Source organism: Triturus cristatus, chromosome 11, assembly GCF_964204655.1.
Source record: "Triturus cristatus chromosome 11, aTriCri1.1, whole genome shotgun sequence".
Classification (NCBI taxonomy): Eukaryota; Metazoa; Chordata; class Amphibia; order Caudata; family Salamandridae; genus Triturus; species Triturus cristatus.
The window spans coordinates 158871042-158897764 of NC_140594.1; the positions used below are offsets into that span (position 1 = coordinate 158871042).

The following is a 26723-nucleotide window of genomic DNA, read 5'->3' on the forward strand; positions in this document are numbered from 1 at the left end:
TGGTGATTAATGTTCCCTCTGTAGCGAAATGGAGTTTTGTCTAGTGGCAGTTTTGAATCGTCAAAAAGTAGCGCAGAGGTTTAATAAGCCTGCTGCAGCGAGCATGTGCCATACAGATCACAAAACTATTTTATGTGGATAGCTCAGTGGGGTACTGCTTTTATCAAGAAATTATTTTGTTATGTGCAGTTCATAAGTTAAATCTTAATATAGCACAGTGAGCTATGAACCGTCATTAAAGAGCTGCATGCAAACTGAATGGTATAGATTAGAACATTGTTTTTTCACAGTATTTCAGTATCCAAATGTTGCTAAGAAGGGTTTATTAAGGTATAAATACATTCTCATTAGTTAAGCCAACCACTGTGGTACGTTTTAAATCCGGAGTTTGTGCTTCTCCAGACCAAACACTCTGACTACAAGCATGGATGACATGCAATTCCTACACTAGTCCTCATTGTCTTATATAACATTCCTGAATGACTTGTTTACACGTATGATTCATTGTCTCTGTATAATGTGTGTGTGATGTAAAGTGCTCTGACACCCTATGGTGGTATGACTAGCGCTATGAAATAAATGACAAATGTAAGAGAGGGGCTATGGAGATAAAAGGCACTATGGGGAAGGAAGCCATGGAGGGAGGGGGTTGCCAAAACAGATTGTCGCTAAAGCCGACCCTGCATTGAGGAATGGTTCCGGCAGATCCTTTTCTTTTTATATTGTCTGGTACTTGGCATTTGCTGCAATCCAAGGGTATACTTTGCCCTTTGCTCCTTGTGGTGCAGTATCTCTTGTTGCACCATTGAAGGTATTTCATTCAGTGTTCGTTTTAAATTACGCATGTGGTTTGTGGCATGCAGTTACATCCACATTCTGAACTCCAACAGTGCCCTAAAAAGGGTTCAACAATCAATGCCTCCCTCATAATGTTAAGAAAAATACATTTGAAAACCTGGTCATCTTGTTAACTATTTTAATGGCAGTTTGTATAGGTCTCTCAGAGCTGCTTTTCAAACAGTCAGCTGCCTGTGGTAGCTGTCACTTTGATATCACTACTCAGCTGTAATAAATGATTAAGTAGACTAGTGATGTCATTTTCTTATTCTAGGTGAGTATTGAGTTACCATCTAAAGTGAAAAATTAAGCTTCATGGTTTTGTACACGTGTATGTATGTAATATAAGTTAGAGAGTCCGATCTCTATAAATGTTTTGTACAATGTTTTTATAAGTATCAAACTCTGATATAACTTACTTGTAATATGAAAACAATCACAGTCGCCTGTAATCTTTTATTATATGCATGACTAATGATGTGGCACTGCCTCTGCAGGGACACTGCATATCAAACACACCCTTCCCACTCTCTCAGGCCTTTTAAAAGGCAATCCCACTACCGCATTTTAAGTACCATTGTGTTTATATGTACCATATGAAGTTACTTGCCTTTGGTAACGATATATCTGTAAGAAACATAGGTTAGTTATAGATTCCTTACCTTAGAGTTACCCCCAGGCGTCAGACTGGATCTGAAAAGTGTTTCGTCCGCAGTACACCTGCGCGTCGAAAGGTGGCATCGGTCGGCTCCGCATTAGTCGTTGGTGTCGTGGTTGCCGGGATGAAGTCGAGGTAGCTACTTAGACGCCGCCCTTGCGCGCTGATGTCAGTTCTGTACATGGCTTTCCACGCCAGAAGCGCAGAGCTATGAAAGACACTGACCACTGGTGCACAAAACCAGGGCCCTGAAAGGAATACCTTAACCCTAGAAGTCAGTTCGCAGAACGGGTATGATGGGTGGGGCGGTAAGGAATCTATAACTTACCTATGTTTCTTACAGATATATCGTTACCAAAGGTAAGTAACTTGTTCATCTGAAAGAAACAGTTAGTTATAGATTCCTTACCTTAGAATAGATACCACTGCAAAACCCAACTCCGGAGGTGGGTCTGCGAACCAAGTTCACACCAGAAAGTCCTGGAGAACAGAACGGCCAAAGAAGCCGTCTCTCTTGACTTGGCTGTCCAGGCAGTAGTGTTTTGTGAATGTGTGCAGCGATGCCCACGTAGCTGCCTGACAGATGTCATTGAGGTGGACTCCTCTTCCCAAAGCAGTAGTAACTGCCGTTGCCATGGAGGAATGGGCGCACAGCCCCACTGGAGGCTCCTTCTTTGCCAAAGAATAGCACGCCTTAATGCACAAAACGACCCACCTAGAGATGGTCCTTTTGGGCGCCCACATAGACAACAAAGAGCTGGTCATCCACCCGGAATTGCTTTGTGCGATCCAAATAAAAATAAAAGCGCACGTTTTGGATCCAGACGGTGGAGCCTCTCTTTCTCTTTGGAAGGATGCGGAGGCGGAAAGAAATTGGGCAAAGTGATGGTCTGTCCAATGTGGAAAGAAGTAACCACTTTGGGAAGAAAGGATGGACGAGTTCGAAGGACAATCTTGTCTGGATGAACAGCCAGAAAAGGAGGCTTAGAAGAAAGTGCTTGCAGCTCACTCACTCTGCGCAAAGGGGTGATGGCCATCAGAAAGGCAGTTTGTAAAGTCAGAACCCTGAGAGCACAGTTATGTAGCGGCTCAAAGGGAGCGAACATAAGGAATGTAAGAACCAAGTTCAAGTCCCACTGGAGCATTACGAAGGGATCAGGAGGAAAAAGAGGAGTAATGCCCTTAAGGGAGCGATTTACAACAGGGGACTTCAACAGAGTAGGCTGATCAGGAAGCCTAAGAAAGGCTGAAATGGCCGATAGGTAGCCCTTTATAGTTCCCAGAGCAGAGCCCTGTTGGGCCAAAAAAGGAGGAACAAGAGAACCTCAGAAAGCGGGGCAGAAAGGGGATCCACAGCCTTTTCTGCGCACCATGCCACAAATTTGTTCCACCTACAGGCGTATACCGTCTTAGTGGAGGGACGCCTGGCTGCCAAGATAACATCACAGACTTCGGGAGGCAGGTCAAACAACGTCAACTGCCGCTGCTCAATCTCCACGCAAGGAAGTGGAGGCTGGACAGTTTTGGGTGGAGGACCATCCCCTGCTGCTGCGACAGAAGATCCTCCCGAAGAGGCAGTCTGATCGGAGGATCGATGGTCATGTGTAGCAGCTCGGGATACCAGACTCTTCGTGCCCAATCTGGAGCCACGAGAATGACTTTGGCCTGGTCGCGCCTGATCTTCTTCGGCACTCTGAGCAGGAATGGTATAGGCGGAAAGGCGTATAGAAGACCACAACTCCACTTGTGACGAAAAGCGTCGCCTAGCGAGTGCCGCATTGGAAATTCCAACGCGCCGATTTGCTGACATTGCGCGTTCTCTTCGGTGGCGAATAGATCTAACCAAGGCTCTCCCCACTGTTGAAAGAGACCTTGCACCACCTCAGAGTGAAGACTCCATTCGTGATCCATTATGCAGCTGAGTTTGTCCGCCCTGGCGTTCAGGGAACCTGCCAGGTGTTGAACCACCAGGGATATGCCCTGATGTTCCAGCCATGTCCAGAGACGGAGGGCCTCTTGACATAGGATCCACGACCCCACCCCACCCTGCTTTGTTTGTTGCAGTACCACATAGCGGTGGTGTTGTCCGTGAACACCTTCCCTGACAGAGGGAAGGAATGCTTTGAGTGCAAGACGAATCGCCTGACCCTCCAGAAGGTCGATTTGGAGCCCGGACTCCGCCGGAGACCAGAGGCCTCTAATCTCCGCCTCCCCCATGTGGCTGCCCCATCCCAGAAGAGATGCATCGGTCACTACTGTGAACTCTGGTTGGGGATGGGAGAGGGATCTGCCGTCGACCCAATCCTGGTACGTTAGCCACCACTGCAATTGATGTGCAGTGCCCTCTGAGATCTGGACGCAATCGGACAAGTTCTCCTGATGTTGTGCCAATTGGAACTTCAGGTCCCACTGCGGAGCCCGCATATGGCATCTGGCATGGTCCACCATCAGGAGGCCATCAGGCCCAGTAGCCCGAGGGTCATCCTGACCGAAACCCGGGATAGAGGCTGAAATTTCGGAATCATAGCCCGAATATCCCGGACTCGCTGCTCGGGAGGATAGACTCAAAACTGCATTGTGTCCAGAACAACTCTGATGAAGAGGAGCTTCTGAGAGGGAGTCAGGTGTGACTTCGGCACATTGATGGAGAACCCCAGCGAATGCAAGAGGTCGGCGTAGTCTGGAGGTGGGAGACAACAGCTTGGGGCAAGCCCGCCTTCATCAGCCAGTTGTCGAGATAGGGGATGACTAGAACCCCTGATCTGTGCAGATGAGCTGCGACCACCGCCATCACTTTTGTGAACACCCTTGGGGCGCTGGTAAGGCCATAGGGGAGCACGGTAAACTGGAAGAGCTCGTGGCCTACCGTGAACCATAGGTAACACCGATGGGCCGGCAGGACGGGGATGTGAAGGTAAGCGTCCTGCAAGTCCAACGCTACCATCCAGTCTCCAGTGGCGAGGGCAGACAGGACCTGAGCTAGCGTCAACATTTTTAACTTCTCCTTCCGGGGGAAGCAGTTTACGTTCCTGAGATCCACGATAGGACACAGGCCTTTGTCCTTCTTGGGCACCAGAAAGTAGTGGGAATAGCAACAACTCCCTACTTCTGGGACAGGAACTCGCTTGATGGCACCCTTGGCCAAAAGTGCCTAAAATTCCTGTTAGCGAGGGGCCAGATGATCCTCCGACATGTGATGGTACTGAGGTGGCATGGATGGAGGGAATAGCCTCGAAGGGGAGGGAGTAGCCCCTTCGGACTATTTACAAAACCCACCTGTCCGATGTGATGGTGCGCCAGTGGGGAAGGTGATGGCGAATCCTGCCGCCCACAGGCGATTGGTGGCCCTGAAAGGTCGAACTAGGAGAGTTTGGAGGCTGCAGCAGAGGGGGCTATGGTGGACTGGCCCACCTGCAGACATGTTTCTGGACCCCTAGGGTGGGAACCTATGCTCCCTGAGCCCAGAAACAAAGCCTTTCCTGGGCGGAGGTGTTCACACATCCCCCGGGCCAGGAAGAGCCATCTGTGGCAGGGGAGCTTCAAAGGCCTGGCAGCCTTTGCAATGCGACCCCCAGCCTCTCCTGCTATCAGGAGCAGGCCCCCTTGCTGTCTCCCATCCCTTTCAGCGGAAAGACCGGCGGAAAAAACGAGCCAGCCCAGGAAGTATGCCCACCTCTGCCAACTCCACCCCTCAGGTGGGGAAGGCGAGGTGAAGCTCACTCTCCAGTGCTTGCCATTTTGCAGATGGCAGGCACTCCCCAATCAGGACTAGGGATGGTGCTCACTCCCCACGTGGGGTGAGCACACCAAGGGTTTAGTAACCCTAAGGCCAGTAGCCCATTGGCTACTGACCTCAAGACCCCTAAAACGCCCCCTAAATACAGTATTTAGGGGGCAGCCCTGAACCAAGAAGGCAGATCCAGCCTACCTACAAGAAGAAAAGAAGGACGAAGAGCCGTGCAGAGCTAACGAGGACGATGCCCACTGACTTGGCCCCAGCCCTACAGGCCTGTCTCTCCTCTAACCTGCTCCTGCGAAATCCCGGCATGTCCTGCAGCCACCAACCTCACAAACCCCGGAGGACCTGCCTGCCTTCACTTCCAAGACTGTTTCTCCCGTGAACACCGGACATATTTAAACTGCAGCTTCTGGTGCCAGCCAGAGACGCGAATCCAACCCACTCTAGCTCAGGCCGGGTTCGGCGGGTGCAGAGTGGAAAAACACCACGAGGAGGCCTCCCCAGCAATCCTGACCCGAGATCCGGTAACCCCTGACCTGCCTCAAGCCTCCAGACGACGCCTGCTGCCTCAATCCAGAGGACCCCCCCTACCGCGACCAGAGCGGGTAAGAAAGTCCGACGTCACAAGGCACCCCTGCACCGGATGCCCCACGGCCTTGTGTGCCCAAACCAACAGTGCCTAACCAACCCACGACATCCCAACTTACCCCTCAAAGTGGTGGTCGCACCCAGAAGATCCTCGTCTCCGAGCCTGCAGTGTTTCTTTGTCTCGGAGGTTCTCCATTGAAAACAGGATACCCGACCTCAAAACAGCACCATGCACCCGGCCGCCCTAGTGCCGCTGAGGGTGCACCTTTGGTGCTACTTTGATCCCCAACTTGCCCTGAGCTTAACCCTAGGAGCTTTGCTCCCACATCCCAGTGGCCTGCTTGCCAGCAGCCACCAACCGGAGGCCCCCTATCCCCCATTGGATAACATTGGGCCTCAACACTCTGCACCCGGCCGCCCTAGTGCCACTGAGGGTGCAACAACAGTGCATCACTGACCCTGGGAGACCCCTGAGTCTAACCCCAGAACCTTAACTCCCACAGTCGATTACTTACCTGTGAACCGTTTACCTGTTTTCTTTCCATAGAATAACATTGAAACTTTTTCTCCAAAAAGGTTTTAAAGTGTGGAGTTTTGAAACCTAAAAATATTCTTTAAAAATCGCACAAATAACCAAAACGTGTTTACTCACCTGTTTGCAGGAAATGTCCCAGTGCTGAATCTAGGTACCCAGCACTGAGTTAGAAAAGTAACGTGAAAAGTAACTTACCTGCAATTTATTGTCGAAGCCCATTCATTTCAATGTACTGCTTCAGAAAGTTTCTAAGTGTGGAGTTTTGAAAACTGAACATTTCATGCGAATAACCAAAACGTAATTACTTACCTGTTTCTAGGAAATGTCCCAGTGCTGAATCTAGGTATCCAGCACTGAGTTAGAAAAGTAACGTAAAAAGTAACTTCCCTGCAATTTACTGAAAATGCCTATTCATTCCAATGTGTACTGTATTTGCTAAGTGTTGCATACTACTGCTCCCCTGGAAATCAAACAAAGTACAATTTCTATTGCATTTTCAAACTGTCATATAGCCAGTAACTTATTACTGAAACTTATTTAATGCTTACCTGTACCAGGCCTGCTTGGTTCTAAAAATAAGCAGTATATTGTTATAGAACAACAATTGGCCTAGAGTTCAGTTCTTGAGTGTGAGAATTCATTTGCTGATTGAGTGGGTACATCAAATGCTTAACGCTGTCCTCTGATACTGCCTTACTGCTCGACCAAGCTACCACTATTAGAGAGTAAGGTTCTATCTAACCTTAACCTCTGCCTACCTCTGGGGACACTTGGACTCTATACACACTATACCTCATTTTGGTGTAGTATATATAGAGCCAGTTTCTTGCAGGCAGCACTTGCGCCACCGTATCCCACACGGAGTGGGTATATTGGCCCAACAGACATGCGGTATTTACCAACCGTAGTCCCAAGCTGGAGGAAGAAAACATCTTCTTCCCAAGATGGTCCAGCTTTTTGGATTCCCTATCAGGTGGTGCATTAGGGAATGCGCCTTTGGAGGTGGAGGCTTGGACCACCAAGCTCTCAGGGGTGGGGTGTTGGGAGAGGAAACATGGGTCGCCCGGGCTGGGCGATGGCATCGGACAATCATCCTAGCCACAGGAGCCCCTGTGTTGGGCCTGGACCAGGTGCCCAAAAGGATGTCAGAGAGGGCTTCATTAAAATGTAGCAGGCGCTCTCAAGAGAGATTGCTGCCGGTTGAAGAACCTCTGTCAGGAGGTTAGTCCTGACTGCCACTGTAGGTAGCTCGAGGTGGAGAGCCTCGGCGGTCTTACGCAATACCATGGCATACAACGCTTTCTCCTCCGTAGCCACGGTTGGAGGAGACCAAATACCAAGGTCTGGTGAGGTATCCAGACCACTGGCTTCCCCAAGTTCCTCTCTCCAGTCCAGTTCGTAGCCCAACTGGTCAGTTAGAGGGTCTCCAGATCCCTCCCAGTCCTCCTCACCCTCTTCTAGCTGCCAATCTGGTCTAAAAGAGCCAGGGTAGAACACAGGCACAAAAGTACTGGTCGAAGCTGGTCTGCTCCGTGTCTACATCGAGGTGGAGGCCGGGGTCGACATTGGCTGGAGACACAGCAGACGCCGGTTGCGGTTGTGGTGCCGGCATAATCGGCGCCGGGGGAGGTGTAACAAGGTCGACCAGCACCGATCCGGATCCAGGCTTGGATCCAAGGGGACCCTGCGTCACTGAAGCCGCCGGCATCGAAGGCCCAGGACTCCCAGCTGAGTCCGCGGGGCCCGAAGGCACGCTGGTGGAGTCGGGCTGCCCAAAGATGGCATGCATCGCTTTGTAAAATTGACGAAGCTGGGTAGGGGTCGCTCAAGGTCCCGAGAAGGGTGGGAAGCTCGGAGGGGCAACACCCACATCCCTCGTCGCGTCAGCCGCCGGGCCTTGGAGAAGTCGAAGAGCGATGATGCTTCTTCGACTTCTTCTTGTGCTTCGACTTACCTGACCCCAAGTGCGAAGACTTGGAAGACTTGGAAGAAGAGTGATGATGATGACTCCCCGACCGGTCACTCGACCTCCCACGCGGCCGGGCCTCGGGAAGCTTTCGGGACCGCTCCCGCAAAGGCTTCGGATTCATGGTCTGGCAGTCGGAGCACGACTTGGGGTCGCGGTTGCGCTCCAGGCAGAAGAGGCACATGCGGTGCGAATCCGTCACCGATATCAGTCGGCTACAGGAACTGCACCAGGAGTCGAAGACTCAAACGGAGTCAACAGAAGTGGGCAAAAGGTCAGTCAAAAAGAAAGAACTGACGTCAGCACGTGAGGGCGGTGTCTAAGTAGCTACCGCGATGTCATCCCGGTGACCACGCGCCAATGACAAACGTGGAGATGACTGACGCCACCTTTCGACGCGCAGGGGAACTGCTGTCGAAATACTTTCCGGATCCAGTCTGACTCCTGGGGATAATTCTTAGGTAAGGGATCTATAACTAACTGTTTCTTTCAGATTTAAAGGTTATGCATTATAATGAATGAAACACCCACAAATCAATTTAATGAGACTAAAAACATGTACATTTTATGTTCCTGGGCATTCTAAAGGCAAGATTCCATGGCTTTGTGTATCTGCATAGTGATGAAGTGCGTTAGTCATGCGCAATTGTTAGTTACTTAGTACTTGCTGACACAATTTTGCCATTTTGCATCACTATAAACAGATGGTAGTATTACCATAGTGAGTAGCACTTATTTTCAAATTCAGAGGGCAAAAAGGGTTTGAAACCCTGGTTGATTTCGAACTTGTGACAGGCTTCAGTTTTATCTCTTCAGTGAGTGGCAAATCCGCTGAGCTCGGTTCCACTCCTTGAAAGCACAAGTCCTCCATTTTTGTTTTTTCTGACCATCCAGAGTTTGTGAAGTTCTCATGCAGGCTTCCTCACAACACCCACCAGTTTGCTGTTGACTTTCTCTGGCATGGTCCTGTGTTTTGTGGACTTTAGAGAGGTGTAAGAGGGGTCCGCTCCTATGCCATACAGGTATTTTACCTCTCAGCTGCTGGTGGCAAATTCCATTTTGAGCTGTAACGTAATTTAGAGTCTACGTAACAGGGTGCAGAAGGGAATAATGTTGTACTGGATTGACAGAAAGGCGCTTGTGAGGTGTCGTAACCATGTTCCAGCAGTTTTATTATTTATTTTACATGTAGTCTTCTCTAGATGTGTGATGGGAGACACGTTGTATACAATGGCAACAAAACCTAAATGTAGATATTTTTGCGGTTGATATCAGAACAGAGCGCAGGCAATTGAGTGGTTTCCTTGGTATCACCAATTATTGATAAAATTAGGAAACCTAGAGTCGAACTCCAATTTACTACTTACTCTCTGCAGTGTCCAACTGATACCACTCATCAGAGGCCCTCCGTGCTGTAGGACTGTGCTGGTTAAGAGAGAAGAGGCGACTGAGCTCAAAGTTGCAGTTGTCACTTTATTTTGCTATAGGGTATGCATTGCCTTCCAGACTACGGGCACTTGAGTATACCTTTCTTTCTGCCTATGGACTGTTACAGCGCAGTGGATTTTACAGTGCATTCCAATTCCGAATGCAATACTCATTGGTTCTGAAGGGCTTCCATCCTGTGCTCTCTACAACTGCATGACCTGTAACATCAGAATTTCAAAGTGGGCTATCAAGAGCTTTTAGCCCAAGGACCTGCGCTGTTAAAGAACAGCTGACCAGGTGTGTAATTCATCAGTGAAGCAAAATGAAATTTAAAATGTATAACATATATGAACTTGAATACCTAATCGGGTACTTTTGTAAATGGGCTTGGGAACTCGTGTGGGGGTACACAGGTAAAATTATGTAAACAAGTTTGATGATTTTTAATTTCTTGGAATTTTTCTTAGGTCAACACATACATTGAGGATTGCATCGCACAGAAGCATCCTTTGATAAAGATCTTGAGGCTGGTGTGTCTACAGTCTGTGTGCAACAGTGGACTCAAGCCGAAGGTGCTGGACACCTACAGGAGAGCCATCATTCAGGTGAGAGAGTCCTCTGAACTAAGGGAGTGGAGAGCTGCAAGACGTCATTTAGGCGAATGTCTTAAATTCTTTGGGCGACCTCTTGCCCTTCATGAAATTTCAGATTTATTTTTAATGGCGTTACCTAAAGTCAAGGAGAATGGGTTTTGTAGGAAAACAAACAGTAGTTTGCCTTGGTTGTTGTTTTTCACTAATATATTTTTCTGCGAATACAAATCCTGAAAACATAGGTTTTGCAGACTAGTTTTCCCACACAGATGGGATCATTTCACAAGAAGTCATATTGGAAAAAATCTAAATTGCATGATTTCTTGAAATTTCAACTCATCTTGATTATGTTGATAAAATAACATTTTCACAGCCATACTATTCTGAACTACTTACACAAGAGAAGATTAAACTTGCATTCATTGATGATTGCATACTTTTTACATTGAAAATGCATCTGTTTTTGAAAATCAGTACATGTGTGTGTGGCTTGTGCATTTCTGAAGATACAAATGATAAGTGCATGCAATTAATCTTCCTCAAAGAAAGATCTTTGGGGAAGATTAATTGCATGCGCTTCTAATTTGTAGTTAAGTACTGGTACTAAGCACCTGCAAACACCAACACAAATTAACCACCGACTGGGTGGCATTGAAATGCAGCAAACTGGTGGCATTTAAACGTGGCTCTGCTTTCTGAGATGCAGTGTAATTCAAAGAAGGGCGCAAGAAATAAGGGCAAGGCAAAGGCAAAAGAGATTGCCACTAAGACACCCAGTCTTTAGCAAGGATTGGCAGTGTCGAGTATACTACACAAAGCTGTCTCTGACAGACAACTGGAGCTTTACTCTATTTTGCAGAGGCTATGATACCCTGTATGCAGATAACCGATAGAAGATTTAGAAATAACTGCGGAAAAATAGGAGGAAAAAGATACCCAAGAGAATTGGAGAATTTAAGTATGAAGCCTACTAATAAAGGGATATTTGAAGGGGCTTCAAGTCCATGCCTGGACGGTTGGTGTGTAGTACAAAGGCAAATACCGGCCTTAATCCAACTATCTGGGGCAGGAAATAAAGAGGTTGGAGAACATAACGTGTGTCCAACCGAAAAAGAAAGGGAGGCCTTTTCATCCCCTAAAGTGTTGCGAATAGGTTTTCACCTATCGTTTATATCTGACAGACACCTAGAATACAGAAAAGATTAGGTTTTTGAAGTTTCGGAGATATCGTCTCTTGTCCTGAAGAAGGTGGCGTATGAACAATTACAAACCACCTAAACGTGTCAATACTTTTTTTAATAGAAAGGCGCATTCTAGACTGTTGAGACATTTGTTATGATTATCCAAAGATTTAGATAAAAAATAAAATATTGGACGAATGATCTTGGTTCGATGTATTTGCCTTTCTTATGACTAGAATTATTTTTCTTGAAGGTTCTCCCAATGTTGTACTGAATTAATTGATTTTAATTGTATGCTTAACATTTGTGATAAGTAATGTTTTTAATCTGATGAAAAGTTTTCTAAAAATGTGTTGCAAATAATTTTATCTGTGACCAAATGTTTGGTTTTATTCTTAATAAAATAAGTTGAATTTTTTAAATGTGTTCAACACTTGGCCCTTTTTATGTGAAGGTGTTATGTTCTGGTGATATAGTTGTATGATTGGGTGTACATGCTATGATGCTTTAAGCTATCCAAAGGGGATTACTTTTCTGACTAAGGTCTAATTGGTGCCCTACTCCTTTGATATTAAAGGGCTCCTCTCATTTATTTGAGAGCTGTCTGTAGCTAGACTGCAAACATCAGTGTGGTATGAGTTTTGGAAAAGTCATAGGACAGAACTACGTAAAGTGGAGTAACTGTAAAATGTACTTGACTTCCTAGTTTAGGAAACGTGTATTGAGTTCCTTCATGTTTGATGGAATTTTCACAACATCTGGATATTTTCACAATGTGGCAGTGCATTGCGTGTCATTTTGTAGTTGTTAGTTTAATTAATTAATGAAATATTTCCGGTTACATATTAAAAAAATATTTAATTCATAAAATAGTAAACCACGTTAGTTTGATTGATTTGCAGATTATAATTTTGTGCCTTGCATTATACTATGATTTGTAAAACTTGCGCGAGTGTACTTGAGCATCCTATGCAAACTTTGCCCATTGTGCAAGTCACCCTATCCCTGTAATGCATATGAAGGGTGCACACTTGATTCCTGCGCATTCACAGAGTCTCTAACCAAATAGAAGAGATTCAAGACCTGTTGGAGCTAGTAGGTCTTGTTACCAGGTACCGGACATAGCAAAAATGGCACAATTTATTTTAAGGACCCCATCTGCTAATTTCACGACTTTTTAAATTAAGATTAAAATTGTAAGAGAAAACAATAATCTGTTTCAGCGTTAGCATCGCATCACAGAAAGGCACACACACATCTTTACTTACCTCGGTGGGCTGCACTCATCCTTTGAAGAGTATCTGAAACTGAATGTGCGAAGAGGAGGGCACACACAAATGTGCTTCATTCCCTTTTGCATCAGTATGCAGCATAAATGCGCATTACCATGCCCACATCCCACCCAAATATTAAGCTTTGCGCCTTGGCACATTTCTGCACATTTACACAATGTGCAATGTTCCCATTTGAGGATCTGCAAGTCATTCTTCTATGTTTCTTTAGTGAATCAACTCAAATGTGTGTTGCATTTTCATTGTTTGCTCAACAGAGGAAATAACTTGGTTTTATGTCCTTGTATCCCATACAGAATTACGGTTATGAACATATACTAACTTTATACAATCTAGAAAAAGCTGGTCTTTTAAAACCACAGCTCAGCAGTCGAAACAATTACCCCACAATCCGGAAGACAATGCGCTTGTGGACTGATGAAGTCAGTGAGCAGGTGGGTTTGTCATTTTAGCTTTATCAAAAGTAACCATAGCAAATAAGACTTATGATGATCGATCACTGTGGCGCTAATTTCTTTCACTGTAGCTCAAGATTACTTTCCTGTGGATGTTAGGTCAGGATATATATTACAATATTAAACGTGGTTACATAACACATGTTTACAGTATAAGGCAAACAGTTTTGCAGCAAAAATCACTTTATTTTGTCTCATTCTGCCTCTGCTATTGTGGCACTATGTGCTGTAGCAATCAGTAATTACCTAAACAAGAGCCCTGGGTGTTACAGAGGCAAATGGGATGATTAAATGGTCTCCTCAGTAGGTCTCAGCCATCGCAGTCACTAGAACCGGTTTCAGAAAGTTCAGTGCCACCGCAATTTGTAACATTGGTATTTGCAAAACTGTTCCCTGTCATGCCTACTGTCTTCACAAGTTACCTCTTGTTGTTTTTGTAATACTATCTGCAGCATTTTATTTTGGATTGTACAGTGTTTATCTGTGTTCATTGTTTTGTACTGTGTTTTTCCATAAAAAAGAAACTCCTTTTACATGTGCTCTGTAAGGTAATGTATGGAGTATTACTCTATATATGGACATTAAAGAGATGAGATTATATGTTTACATATTACACTGATTTTTCACACATTTTGTATATTTTTTTTTTAGGTCTGGCCTTAGCCAAGACCTTTTGATTTTACTAAAATATATATATAATATTCTTAAAGCGGCTTGCAGCCACCTCTTTTCATCTATTGGTCTGTTGCGTCATTCTCATTTTGCTCCCATCCTCTACAGTATACAGCATGGGGCAAAGGTCATGCTCCTTAAGCCACTGGTTAACTTGCTTTGAATAACTGCATTTTGCTCTTTAAAAAAATAGCTCATCCGCACACAAGCTGGTTCCCTTCGATGCTAGTATTTTAGTTTTTACGTTAGTGTTGCCTTATGTGATACAACAATTCTACTAGTTGTGAGCACGGGGCACATTACAACTTTATCAGTTTCTGTTTCATACTAATGCTGTTGTAAATTCTTTTTGGAGTTGCATTTATCTGACTTTTGCTAGTCCACAGCATACCAGATTTCTTTCATTTTCTTCTCTCATTAATCAAGGTGCAATGTGTCAGCCATTGGATGACTTCACTATGAATTACAAAATGCTATTTAAGCTTTGCCACTTGTTTTGGTGATGACCAAGTAATTTGTATCAGTATTTGTTCCTCCGCAGAATCCAAACGATATCTCCTATGTGTATAGTGGATATGCACCACTGAGTGTTCGTCTTGCCCAGTTGCTCACTCGGCCAGGATGGCGTAGCATTGAAGAAGTGCTGAAGATGCTGCCAGGTCCTCACTTTGAAGAGAGACAGCAGTTACCAGCAGGACTTCAGAAGAAACGTAGGTGTATTGTAATTAACTCTTTTCTGTGGGTACTCTCTGCATGAGCACCTGAACTTGAGATCCAAATAACACTTCTGCTGCTTGAGCTGCCAGTAGCAATACTAAAGTTCTGCCACTACATTTTAATATAGAGATATCTTGTGTCTTTCAGTGACTAGTACCAAGAGTGTTTTTTTAAATAGCTTTGGTGTTTGGTAAATTTCATATCTTTTACGAAGGAGTCATTAAGGATATGTATTCAGGCAATTAACAAGACCAGGTGACTCAAGTTTGTGTGCCACTGGCTTTAGATACGGTCAGACTGTTGTACTTCACTTTTTGGCGAATCCAATATAATACGGCTTAGTGGCTAGCAACATCGGCATGAGGGTGATATGCTATAAAAATAAAAGAAACCAATTCAGTCCCATCATAAGGTTTTTCTTCTCTAGTAAAGATTTTGAGGTATGCTCTTAGGAAACTGAGAATAGTGCACAATTGAAAAGTTTTCTTAAGTGCTGGTTTCAGACCATTAGGTTCTTTCAAATGAGGCTCCTGAGATTTTTTTAATTCAAAACTCAGATGGAAGGTTTATAATTGGACTTTCCCAAGCCGTACAGACCAGCTTCACATAAAAAAATAAAAATAGTATCAAAATGACATCAACTGTGACCTGGAGATAAAGTGTGCTAACACTTTAAAAATGGGTGCCAGTCCAGCTAAACATAATAGTAACCCATGACATAGCTTGGGCTTGCAAAGCAGTGCTTTAAATGGACCAATACTGTCCGGTACGGGGTATCAGCACTTTCTCAATTTCAGAGGGAGAGTACCTTCACTTCTTAAGAGAGACAGAATACCTTTAATTGGAGAGTACCAGAACTTCTCAGAAACAAGCGGGTACTCTGGTACATAGTACTGCACTTCTATTTTTCCAATTCAAGCACTGTTGCAGAGTGGTGTGAGGTGTGCATCAGATCTATTGCTTTGAGCTTGCTGGTCTACAGTTGAATGAACACACCAGTTATGTTATCAACTGCAGACTGCTATCAGGGTGTCGATAAGGGACAGTGTCACTTGTGTGACCCTTCCCGGCACTGGACTGCCTGCATGTGTAACCCATATGGGTTACATACCCATATGGGTAACCCATATAGCACAGGAACTTGCTTCACTGTCCTTAGTCTTTTTGGGAGCAGCTATATGTGCTCTTATATGTACTATCCCTCCGTCAGGAAACGGGAACGATCAGATGAGCAGCCATTTTGTTGCGAAGTAGTCTGACTGGTTCTTCATTTAAAAGTTGCAAAATGGTGCAGCTGCATCGCCAATGGTTTGCCTTCCCTTGTTTTAAGCAACAGTTAATAGGAATTAAAATTTCAGTACATTTATGTATTACATAGGAAAGGGTATCAAACACTTTTTTGATTTTATTAGCCGCATAAGTGGAGCTTCATGTGGACGAAACAAAAATGCTGTTTGCAAAAACATTTACTAGGTGGTAAACAGTGGTTGCTTTCTATAAGAACTTTTGCAGTCCTGTTGTAGTGGATGTAACGTAAAAATGTAACCCTCTCATTGTTTTTAATAATGTTTGTTCTATAAGGAACTGTATAGCCCGATGAGGATTGTGATCGCACTATACAAATAATTACACTGGAATCTATTGCATAGTTTATAGCTCTAACTACATTCTGAACAAATTGTGTTCACATGTGTGTAATTATGCCATGTTCTATGATTCTGCAGGTCAGCAGGGAGAGAACAGGGTCACCCTGGTGTTTTTCCTCGGAGGAGTGACTTATGCCGAAATTGCAGCTCTGCGGTTCCTCTCTCAGATGGAAGACAGTGGGACAGAGTACATAATTGCCACCACCAAGTTGATCAATGGAACAAGCTGGATAAAATCGCTCATGGAGAAACTGGAGGCTGCACCTTTCTAAATTCTGGAGAGCAAAGAAGGCTTGTTTCTGAGGAAGAGATTGCGGTATGGTCTTCTCTTTCTGTCGTTGGGGCTTTTAAAGGTTATAGACCCACAGCTCACCAGAAGATTTGGATGGAATAAGGTCCAGAAGTTGGAAGAAACAACCTCGAGCAATGGGCTTTGCTTCAAACTACCTTTTTCCATCCGTATAGCAGGGATGAAGATCTAAGACCGTTCAGTGAAAACATCCAAGGTTAGAGGACTGATTCTCACTTCAGGATATCGGAGCTGCGAGTCTCACTTTGTACGCGGGAAGGAGGTCTTGAATATTGCTGATGATATTAGACTTTTGGCAGCACAAATACCATAGCGACACTTAAAGAATGTTAAGGCAGCATGGGTGACTTTCCTGACTGTAGGTGTTGTCCTAATCTCGGTTATTTATGGTGAAACACCCTGGTGTGCATTTCCCACTTCGCTGGTCTTGAGAGGCGGGATACACGCCTTTGTGATGTTGCATTTCCAGCAGGTGTATCTGTAGCAACAACTGTTGTGCCAGTGTCAGGTATGAAGGGCTCTGCTCTGAAATGGAAAGCTTAAAATAAGTGTGCACAGATATCTACTTTGCATCGGTGTGTAAATATTCACACCAGGTATAATGCCCTTCAGAGGTCACCTCATGTTGAAAGAAATAATGCTTTTATAATGAAATTGAAACACAACGTTGCTAAGTTTGAATTTTGTTTTATCTTTGGAGGCTGTGCACATGTATTCAAATAAATGCTTAAAGTGCAGCTAAGTGGTGGCCAGTTTTTCTCGCATGCTATTTGCTTGCTGTAGCCTGGTTTGGTGATTTCAAATACATACGTTTTTACAAAAGGTTGATTATGAACTCTAGAAAACATACAAAAAGTAATGGAGATGTTCGAACCTGTGGTTCTTAGCGACTGCTGCTTTTATTTTCATGCTCTCTGAATAGTATTCCATCTCTTCTCTAGTTCATTTGTTTTACCGCAGTGGACACTCTAACCCTGCTCCACAAAATAACTTTTTTATGTTCCAAATATATAGAATTTAGGTTTGAAACGGAGACTTGCACAAAAACGCTCTTCTTCTTGCACTGCTGCATTGCATTTGTGCCTGAAATAGCCTACTTTGTGATCTATTTTTAATGAGTGTACTAAATACGTACCTAGCTTTGAAAAGCAGTTGAGGTTTCCACCTGCAGCGGGAAGGCCTATTATGAAGCATATCACCAAGACTTGCAGTCTTCGGCTCCACTGTTGCTCCCCCACTCATTTCAGCTTCTGTGCTTTTTGTTTTTATTTATTATTTTGCTGATGCCACTAGGCAGCATTTACTTGCCTGCTCCACCATTGCTCCCAAACCCCTCTCGATTCATTTTTTTTTATTATTGTTATTTTGCTGCCGCTAAGTTCATTTTTAATCACCCGCCCGCTTCACCGTTGCTCCCAAGCCCTTCCCCTGCACGTTTTTAGATCTCGGCTCCAGACAGCGCATGCACTGTCCCGAAAGAGACATGCCCCTAGGCTTTCCATTTGTTGGCTCTATCGTTGCTCTCCTGATGTTTTACCCCATTTTTCCACGGCATGCATGCGTCATGCCTATTCCTGTGTTTAGCCCTCCCTGAGAGCAGGGATCAATTACTACTATCCATCAACTCCTCCCATCTAATGACCATTTTAGAAACTTCTTTTTTGTTTGTTTAAGAACCCACCTCAGGAGCTGTCAGGTTTTCACTTCCTCCAAGCTCTGCGCCGTTTCTGTAAACAGGACTATAAATCATGTCCTTATCTTTTTTCTTATCTGGTCTCCCAATCACCCTCCTCCCGCTGTCACTTTCTCCATCCTTCTCTCCCGTGTTTGCTTGCCCTGTGCTTCTCCAAACCATTGTGAAATTGCTCTCCCCCACTCCTCATTTCTTTTTATCCCGTCCCCCAATCACCCTCCTCCCGCTGTTGCTTGCTCCCTCCCTCCCTCGCACCTGTAACTGCTTGCCCTGTGCTTCTCTGACTGTATGAAACAGACCTGTAAACCATGTTCTTATCATCTTTTTCAAGCCACAGCATGTTTTTGAATTACCAGAAGAGCATTCACAGGGAGAAAGCGAGAAGGTAAGCAATCCTGTCCATGGTCTCCATTGCCTTGCAAGGTCACATGGCCGCTTTGTTTCAGCTGCCATTCACTCACTCATTCTTACCCCTTCCCTATCCCTGTGTTAGTTACAAAAAACAGGAACGTGCCATTACGGGCTCGCTGGTTACCAATAAAACAGACTGCGGGAAGTGTCTTCTTTATAAATCAAATGAATATAGCCCAAAATTCCTCCAAAGAACTTTACAAAACCGTATCTAGGCTAGCGTCCCCAAATCCACCCAGGGTCGAGTCAAATTAAGAAATGAGTGAGGAAATTGCCAAGTTCTTCCACAATAAGGTAGAAGTTATTTTCTCAGCCTTTAACCAACTCCCGCAGGGAGCTACAGAAAATAGGATGACGGGCTCAAAGCAAGTCATTGGAGCAGGTCCCACACTCAAGAAATTCGCCCCACTCAGTATCAATGACACAAAGATGCTACTGGGCTCTATGCCCCCTGTCCAGTGACAGTGGCCAAATTAGCCCTGGAACCAATTGCTACCACCCTGACATCAGTTTTCAATGCCATGTTTGAAAAAGGTGATTCCCTAGATGCTGAAAGTGGGCCTCTATACTCCCACTTTTGAAAAAAAAATAATTTGGACCCAAATGATCCAAACAACTACAGACCCATCTCCCGCCTTCCATTGCCAGCAAAAATGGTGGAAAAAGAAATAAACGCTCAGTTGAGTGCATTTCTCTACAAAAGCAAGTTACTGGATCCCACGCAGTACGGCTTTAGAGCAGGGCACAGTACAGAGACCGCCTAGATAAAGTCAACAAAAGAAATCAGGAAAGCCTTGGACCAAGGTGGTGAGGCGGCCCACATGCTGGACTTGTCCGCGGCCTTCGACACGACCATCTGTCCAAGATTGGAATCAAAGGAAAGGCATGGAGGTTGTTAAAAGCGTTTTTAATTGACAGGAAACAAACAGTATCCTTAGGGAAATTTGACTCTAAACCCTTTTTACTACCATGTGGTGTTCCACAGAGATCGGCCCTTAGCCCGACCCTTTTTAGGTCTCGCCTGACCCAGCGCATGGGCTGGTCTGGCGAGACTTATTGAGAGGGCTCCAAAAAGTGCTACCAGGCCAGCCTAGAGCTACAGTGCATGTGCGCGGGCGCACGCGCCGCGCTTTACCGCGATTACTTTCACGGCCGCACGGCCCCTTTGATGTTTGATCGCGATCACTTTCACTTTCGCGGCCGCACTGCATAGCCAATAGGTCTCGCTTTTGGGACCTTATAAGTATTTAGTTATGCAACTGTTGCATAGCTAAACACTTATAAAGTCCCAAAGGCGAGACCTATTGGCTATGCCAATGCTTGTTAATGTATATGTGATACCCTTGGCGCCCTTGATCAGATCTTATGACTTTAGCCTCACGTCCTATGCAGACGACACACAAATTGTTGTCATTTCTACCAAGACATGAAGCAGGCATCAGCAAGAAATTTCATGACTGTATGGGAGCAGTCAATTTGTGGATGTCGCAAAACTGCCTAAAACTAAACTCAGGGAAAACCGAAATCCTCACTTTTGGAAACCAGGTCAACTTCTGGACCCCAGACTGGTGGCCAGCAGATCTGGGTATCCTCCCCAAGCCCACGAAGAAGGCAAAAAATGTAGGCATTATGGTGGGCGACAGATTGAACTTTGAGCACCAGATAAAAGTGACTACCTTGGCCACCTTTCACTCCCTTAAACTGCTAAAAAAAAAGGTCAAAGCTTTCTTGCCAGAAGACAGCTTACGAACAGTCGTCTCATCCATATCAACTCCCGACTGGACTACTGCAATGGGCTCTATTTAAACATCTTAGAGCAACTTCTGAACAGATTGCAGATCTTGCAAAATGCAGCAGCAAGGCTGGTGACAGGCACCCCCATATTCGTATTGGTTGCCAAAGAAATCAAAAGACTCCACTGGCTGCCCATTATGAAAAGGGCGCAATTTAAGTCACTTTGTATTGTCTTTGAGGCATTACATGGTCAGGGTCCCGAGTTTTTGACTCGCCAGTTTCAATGGTACACGCCCATAAGAACCCTCCGTCACAAGGAGACAAATTTGTGAGCATACCACCCACGAAGAAAGCTTCGTGGGGGGGGGGTAGAAGTTTCATTACAGGTGCGGCCAAAGCGTGGAATTCCCTCCCTTGGAGTTTGAGGAACTCCACGAACCTCCTCGCTTTCAGGAAACAACTCAAAACCTGGCTTTTTATCTTATAACTTCCCTCCAGCCACATTTCTCTCCGTGCCACCCTGTTTCTCAGTAGAGTTGAGCTACCAGCGCTAGGACACCTCCGTGTAACCGTGCGCTCTACAAATATAAGTAACATAACCTAAAATTTGTTTCAATTCACTGGATTGTTATTGTAAAGCACCATATGCCACCAACTGCATTCCTAGGCGCAGGACTGCATCTGTATAGTAAGCGGTTTGTGGTTTACAGTACAGCACATTGTACGTCGGCAATCCCCTCCATGGTCTCCATTGCCTTGCAAAGTCATGTGACCGCTTAATTTCAGCTGTCCTTCACTCTGGGGGTGTAGCTTGGTCAATAAGATGGGGGAGGAGAGTTTCAGATTTTCCAACAATCACGCTGACATAAAATGTTAAAATACATCGTAAGGCAAGCAGGGTGCAAGAAAGGGTCCTAATAGGAAGGGGAGAGGAATGTGGATTGGTAGGGGCACTAGGTGAGAAAAACCACAATATTTTGTAAAATAACTTTAAAAAAAATTAGGAATTTCAAACCAGGGAGAGAGAGAGTGTGCGTTTTTGTCTGTGTGTATGTAAAGATTCCTGGGGACCTCACAGTACCTGATTGAAAGCAGCTGTAGCCAACTATTTATCAAAAATAACATTTATTGGGGGGATGTAACACCCAAAGCACCCCACCCCCCTCAAGCTACGCCCCTGCTGCACTCACTTGTTTTCACCTCCCTCCCCCCCCCTCCCCCCCCCTTGAGATAGTTATAAAAACAGGATCACGTCATAAAGGGCTCACTAGTTACTAATAAAACAAGCTACCCGAAGGCCTTGTTTCATTTCACTGGAAGGTCATTGTAAAGCGCCACATGCCACCAATTGCACTCCCAGGCGCTGGACTGCATCTGTATAGTAACCATTTTGTGGTTTACTATACAGAGTCCTGTCACTCTCGGCGAACCCCACACTCACACAGACCAACTTTCACAACTGCATAATGAATGTCGCTACATGGATGAGAGATAACTACCTCAAACTGAACACGGACAAGAAGGAAGTCCTAATCTTCGGCCCCACGCCGAAAGACCATGCCCGCGACCTCTGCATCGTACTAGACAGTGAACGCTCCATGAAATGCCAATTAAACACCGTCTCCTCAGCTCTTTCACACGATCCGCATGATCAAAAAGATCTTCATGTGGCTCCCCATCAGCACCAGAAAAACTGTGACGCAGTCCCTCATCACCAACAGACTTGACTACGGCAATGCACTCTACGCCGGCACAACCTCTGAACTCATTCAAAGACTCAAGACAATCCAGAACGCAGCATCTAGGCTGATCCTTAACCTGCCCAAAAGGACACACATCACCCAACACCTGAAGCCCTCCCCTGGCTCCCTGTCCAGAAGAGAGGCCAGTTCAAGCTTTTGACCCATGCGTACAAAGCCCTCCACAATCTAGGACCAAACTACATGAATCGCCACCTGACCTTTCGCCAACCATCCAGACATCTCCAACCCACTAACCTCGCACAGAGTTCATGCAGCTGCACCGGGGGATGCTCCTTCTCTCACCTCTCTCCCAAAGCCTGGAACACCCTCCCTCTCCACCTCCGCACCTCACCCTCCCTGAACCACTTCAGGATGGAACTCGAGACCTGGCTTTCCGATTGAAACCTACAGCACAGTGCCTGGTGAACCCCCGGGGTGACAAGTCACATCTACAAATACCTATTTGATGACTCTACATCCTCAAAATTCTCCAGGGTCTTCATTGCCCTGCAAGGTCATGTGATTACTGTTTTCAGTTACCCTTCACTCACTCTTTTACACCTCCTGCCCCACCCCTGAGATAGTTACAAAAAACAGGAACTCATCATAACGGGCTCACTGGTTACTAATAAAACAGACTGCGGGAAGGGATTGTTTCAGTTCTGTGGATGGTCATTGTAAAGCACCATATGCCACCAACTGCACTCCTAGGCGCTGGAGTATATCGGTATAGTAAGCGTTTTGTGGTTTAGAATACAGCACACAGTACAAAGCAAAGTTTGTTATGTTGCAGAATTACAGGTTAAAAGCAAATGATCAGTAAAAGGTATATTGCAAGATAAAATAAACAAATGTATTTTCAACAGGCGGGAACCTGCCTTTGAGATGTAGGTTTGGTAAATGTTGATGCCAGCACCCAAGTAAATTCACAAAACTCAAATTTTGAAAACTGCAACCTACCATGGGCACCAAAGAAGCACTTTGCGTATCCTCGGTCTCTAAGCCCCGTGCAAACCATATTAACAGTGCTAACAAAATAATACAATACTATTCTTTAACACAGTAAGGCTGACATATCGAATTACTGCAAGAATTTGTTCCTGTTACACAAATTAATAGGATTAATTTTATCAACCTCAGAATGTCCAAAGGCTGACCCACTGATAACAGTACAGTGACCTATATCAGCTGGCTAACCACTTTCTTGCAATGGCCTGGACATCTAGTTGGTTGTTGTAAATCCAGTTCACTGACTGGAAGAGAGGTAGGGTCAGACTATACCATGTTTATTTCATACCACATAGACACAATTGTGACCCACAAAAGACCATGTAGTAGGAAGAGGGAATAGATTTAATAAAGGATTCCTAAATTTGAATCTATGCACGCATTGATTTCTGCATTTTGATGATTGTTAGCTGTGATACTTCTAGCCAGTCGGATAGCTCAGTGGGTTGAGTGCCTGCAGCAGGCATGTGTGTGTAACATGCAAGTCACAAGTATGAATGGCACTTAAGCAGACGGTATCTTCTGTTCTTGAGAGGTGAACAAATTAAGTATCCTGATTTTACTCGGTAATTTAGGCAGCACTCGTTAAAGGGAACGGACACATTTCATATTGTGTTTTGCTCTCTATCCACTGGTAAATTTAATTTGGGAAGCCTTGTTCATGTATGCCCGTGGTTACTCAAAGGAGTAACAGCGCATCAGCTGCGGGCACTTCGGTGCTGCATCTGCCTGGGAAACTTTTACCATCTGGCCATGCATTGCTGAAACACATTGACAAAGTCAATAGCTCTTGCATTTCCGAGACCGACTGAACTTGTTTTTGTGTGTGTATATTTTCTCTTTAGTATGGTCCAGCTGCAGTCTGGTCCCGGTCAGCTCATTTCTTTGTTGCACTTTTTATTTTTTTATTTACCACTCCAAGATGGGCCTCTGACATGGAATACTAAATTAAAGCAAGTGGCCTTTGTATCATAAATGTATGCTTGGTGATGCTGGAGCCCCCATAGCGTTGTGACACATACACATGCATTTGTGATGATTCATGTGCACTTTGCATTAATGCGCTATCTGTTTTGGGTTTGTCAATGTTGTACAGAAGTGGTTCTTAACCTGTGGTCCGGGTTCCAATGGGGGTCCACTACTCCTACTCAGGGAGTTTGCCACAGATTAGAAAATGAATTAATATTAGCAGATTAATAAAGTATAAACAAATAAAGGCAAACGAAAAAATTGAAATTTTAAAATGTTCTGTAAATGCACAACTCCCCTAATTTCCAACTTGAAAGGCCATCTCCACCATGCAGACTAAAATGGCCTCCACAGTGCTGGCTTTTGGTGTACTGTGGCATGAACAATCGTGACAAGAATACATCTCTAAGGTTAATCCTGTGAACCAGAACACTTTTTTCTTTTTGATCACAATATTAAACATTTATTAAATCAACTTCGCTTCAGTTTGCCGATAAAACTCTGTGATCACGCTTTTTACTTGCTCATACCTCGGGGTTGCATGGTTGTTCTCAGGGTAGCAAACCTTTTCAGTAAAATAAGTTTTTGGTTGGACTCTTGAATAGCACTTCACATATGCTTTGGGTGTTACGTTCACTTTCTTTCATTGTCACTCTGTTTTTTACTCTGTCACTTATTTCTATTCTTCGATAGCGGTGGCAAGCGCAACATTGCATACCTTGTATTTTCCTCTGATATATTGTATTCTTCTCTGATACATTGAAGTTTGTGTTGTTTATCAGTTCATATTTTTTTGTGGTTACTCTTTAACATTGCTATACTGCATTTTTGCTGTTCCAGCTGGAGGTCATGAAGAATGTAAAAGAAACTAGAAGTCTAGGCCCCTGAGGAAGGGTCACACCCCGAAATGCATTGGGCTGTTATTCACTTACGTTAGGTTTCTTTGACAATTATGAACTGTATATGATTTCTAAGCATATATTGCACTCAGTTGCTTTTGAATGTATTAATACATGAGAATATTGATGAGATTATTCATCTAATAAGTTGATTTAATAAATGTTTAATGTTGTGATAAAAAATAAGTGTTCTGGTTCACAGGATTAATCATATACCATTGGTTGAAACCTTAGGGACTTTATAACTATGCGCTGAGTGTCAGGCGTGGTCTTACTCCGCACCTTCTCTCTCAAGTAGTTACAGGAGGTCTTTAGGCTGGACCGCAAGAACTCAACAGCACACATTGAATCAATTGTTTACTAAAAAAGTATTTGGGGATTAAACAAAGTTAGAATAGCAGTGCAGGTTGGCACCCCTAATCTTGTAAGAATACATCTCTGCCTGGTTTCTAAGGGCAAACTCAGGAGTGGTAAAGTTGTTCACTTCACAAGAAAAACATGTATTATGGAGAGGAGGGTAAATTATGTAATTGTTTTAAACCAACTCTTTCTCCCCCTTGACTGTAGGTATTTTGCAAAAAACACAAAGGTGGTGAGTGAAATGCCTCCAAATAGTCTCATCCAAATAGTTCTTTTCGAAGCAGGACCAGGCTGCTTTGCTTTTAACTGGTAACTGTTTGGAACTGTGGAATGGGTGGCATCGGTGGACTGGAGACAGCTGCGCGACTGCCAGTGGCGGAGAGTTTTTCCAAGCATTCCGCCCACCACCTTTTCCTATGGGGATGTTGCATTTGCGACGAGAAGTACAATGCTTTTACCGGATTCAAGAAATGCAGCCTGACTAATCCCACTATGCCCCATATTGCAGACGTTATGAGCTAATCGCAATAATGGAACTTCAGGAGAGGCGTAAACCGCCGACCTGGGCATTCTTCAGTAAAGCAAGAGCACAAGCCCCAACTGACCGAATACATCGGGAGAAGAGTGATAAATAGACTGGACAGGGCACTAGTCCTACAAAAAGAAGTGGAGGGACTGACCTAGTTTGGCAGTATGCAAGTGACATCACGGCGCATGACATTACGTTGCACAACATCACGGCGCACAACATCACACATGGCATCACAGGAATTGACATCATAGAAAGTGGCATCACAGGCCACAACTTTACAGAAAGTGGCATCACACGAACTGACATCAGATCTAAAGCCGTCACATATATCTTTAGCAGGTCTATCATGTATACGTTTGAGCGCATTGCGAGGACAATAGCACAGTGAGCTATGGAAGCTGATGGGTGACTTCTACACCTTGCAATCCACCCCGTTTTTTGTACATTCATTTACAAACTTATATAATTTATTGTACATGTAATATGCACGTGTTGATGTAAAGCGCTCAGACACCCTGCATTGGAATGAGTAGGGCTATACAAGAAAAAATAGTGGCACTTAAATTATTTCAATGCCTCTTCAGGAGAAGTAAGCTCTACATAAATGCAATTTGCTTTGTGTAAATACTGGGAAAGACCAACACATCTGATATTCTTACAGTGCATGCATATCTCTTAAACAGGGACTGAACAAAGTGAAAACCTGCCTCTCTTAAGTATGTGTGAAGTGATAACAAGGTGTGAGCCTTTGTTTCTCC

At 44.6% G+C, this 26723-nt stretch overlaps 1 protein-coding gene across 1 annotated transcript in view; it reads left to right on the forward strand.

Moving 5' to 3' along the window:
• VPS33A (VPS33A core subunit of CORVET and HOPS complexes) overlaps positions 1 to 17354 on the forward strand; it is a 158026-nt gene extending 140672 nt beyond the window's left edge. Inside the window, exons 10-13 of the mRNA XM_085633316.1 lie at positions 10219 to 10356; positions 13114 to 13251; positions 14486 to 14654; positions 16386 to 17354. Coding sequence (XP_085489442.1) covers positions 10219 to 10356; positions 13114 to 13251; positions 14486 to 14654; positions 16386 to 16579 — 639 coding nt within the window. The 3' untranslated portion in view covers positions 16580 to 17354. The remainder of the gene's footprint in view (positions 1 to 10218; positions 10357 to 13113; positions 13252 to 14485; positions 14655 to 16385) is intronic.
• Positions 17355 to 26723: the final 9369 nt, after the last annotated feature.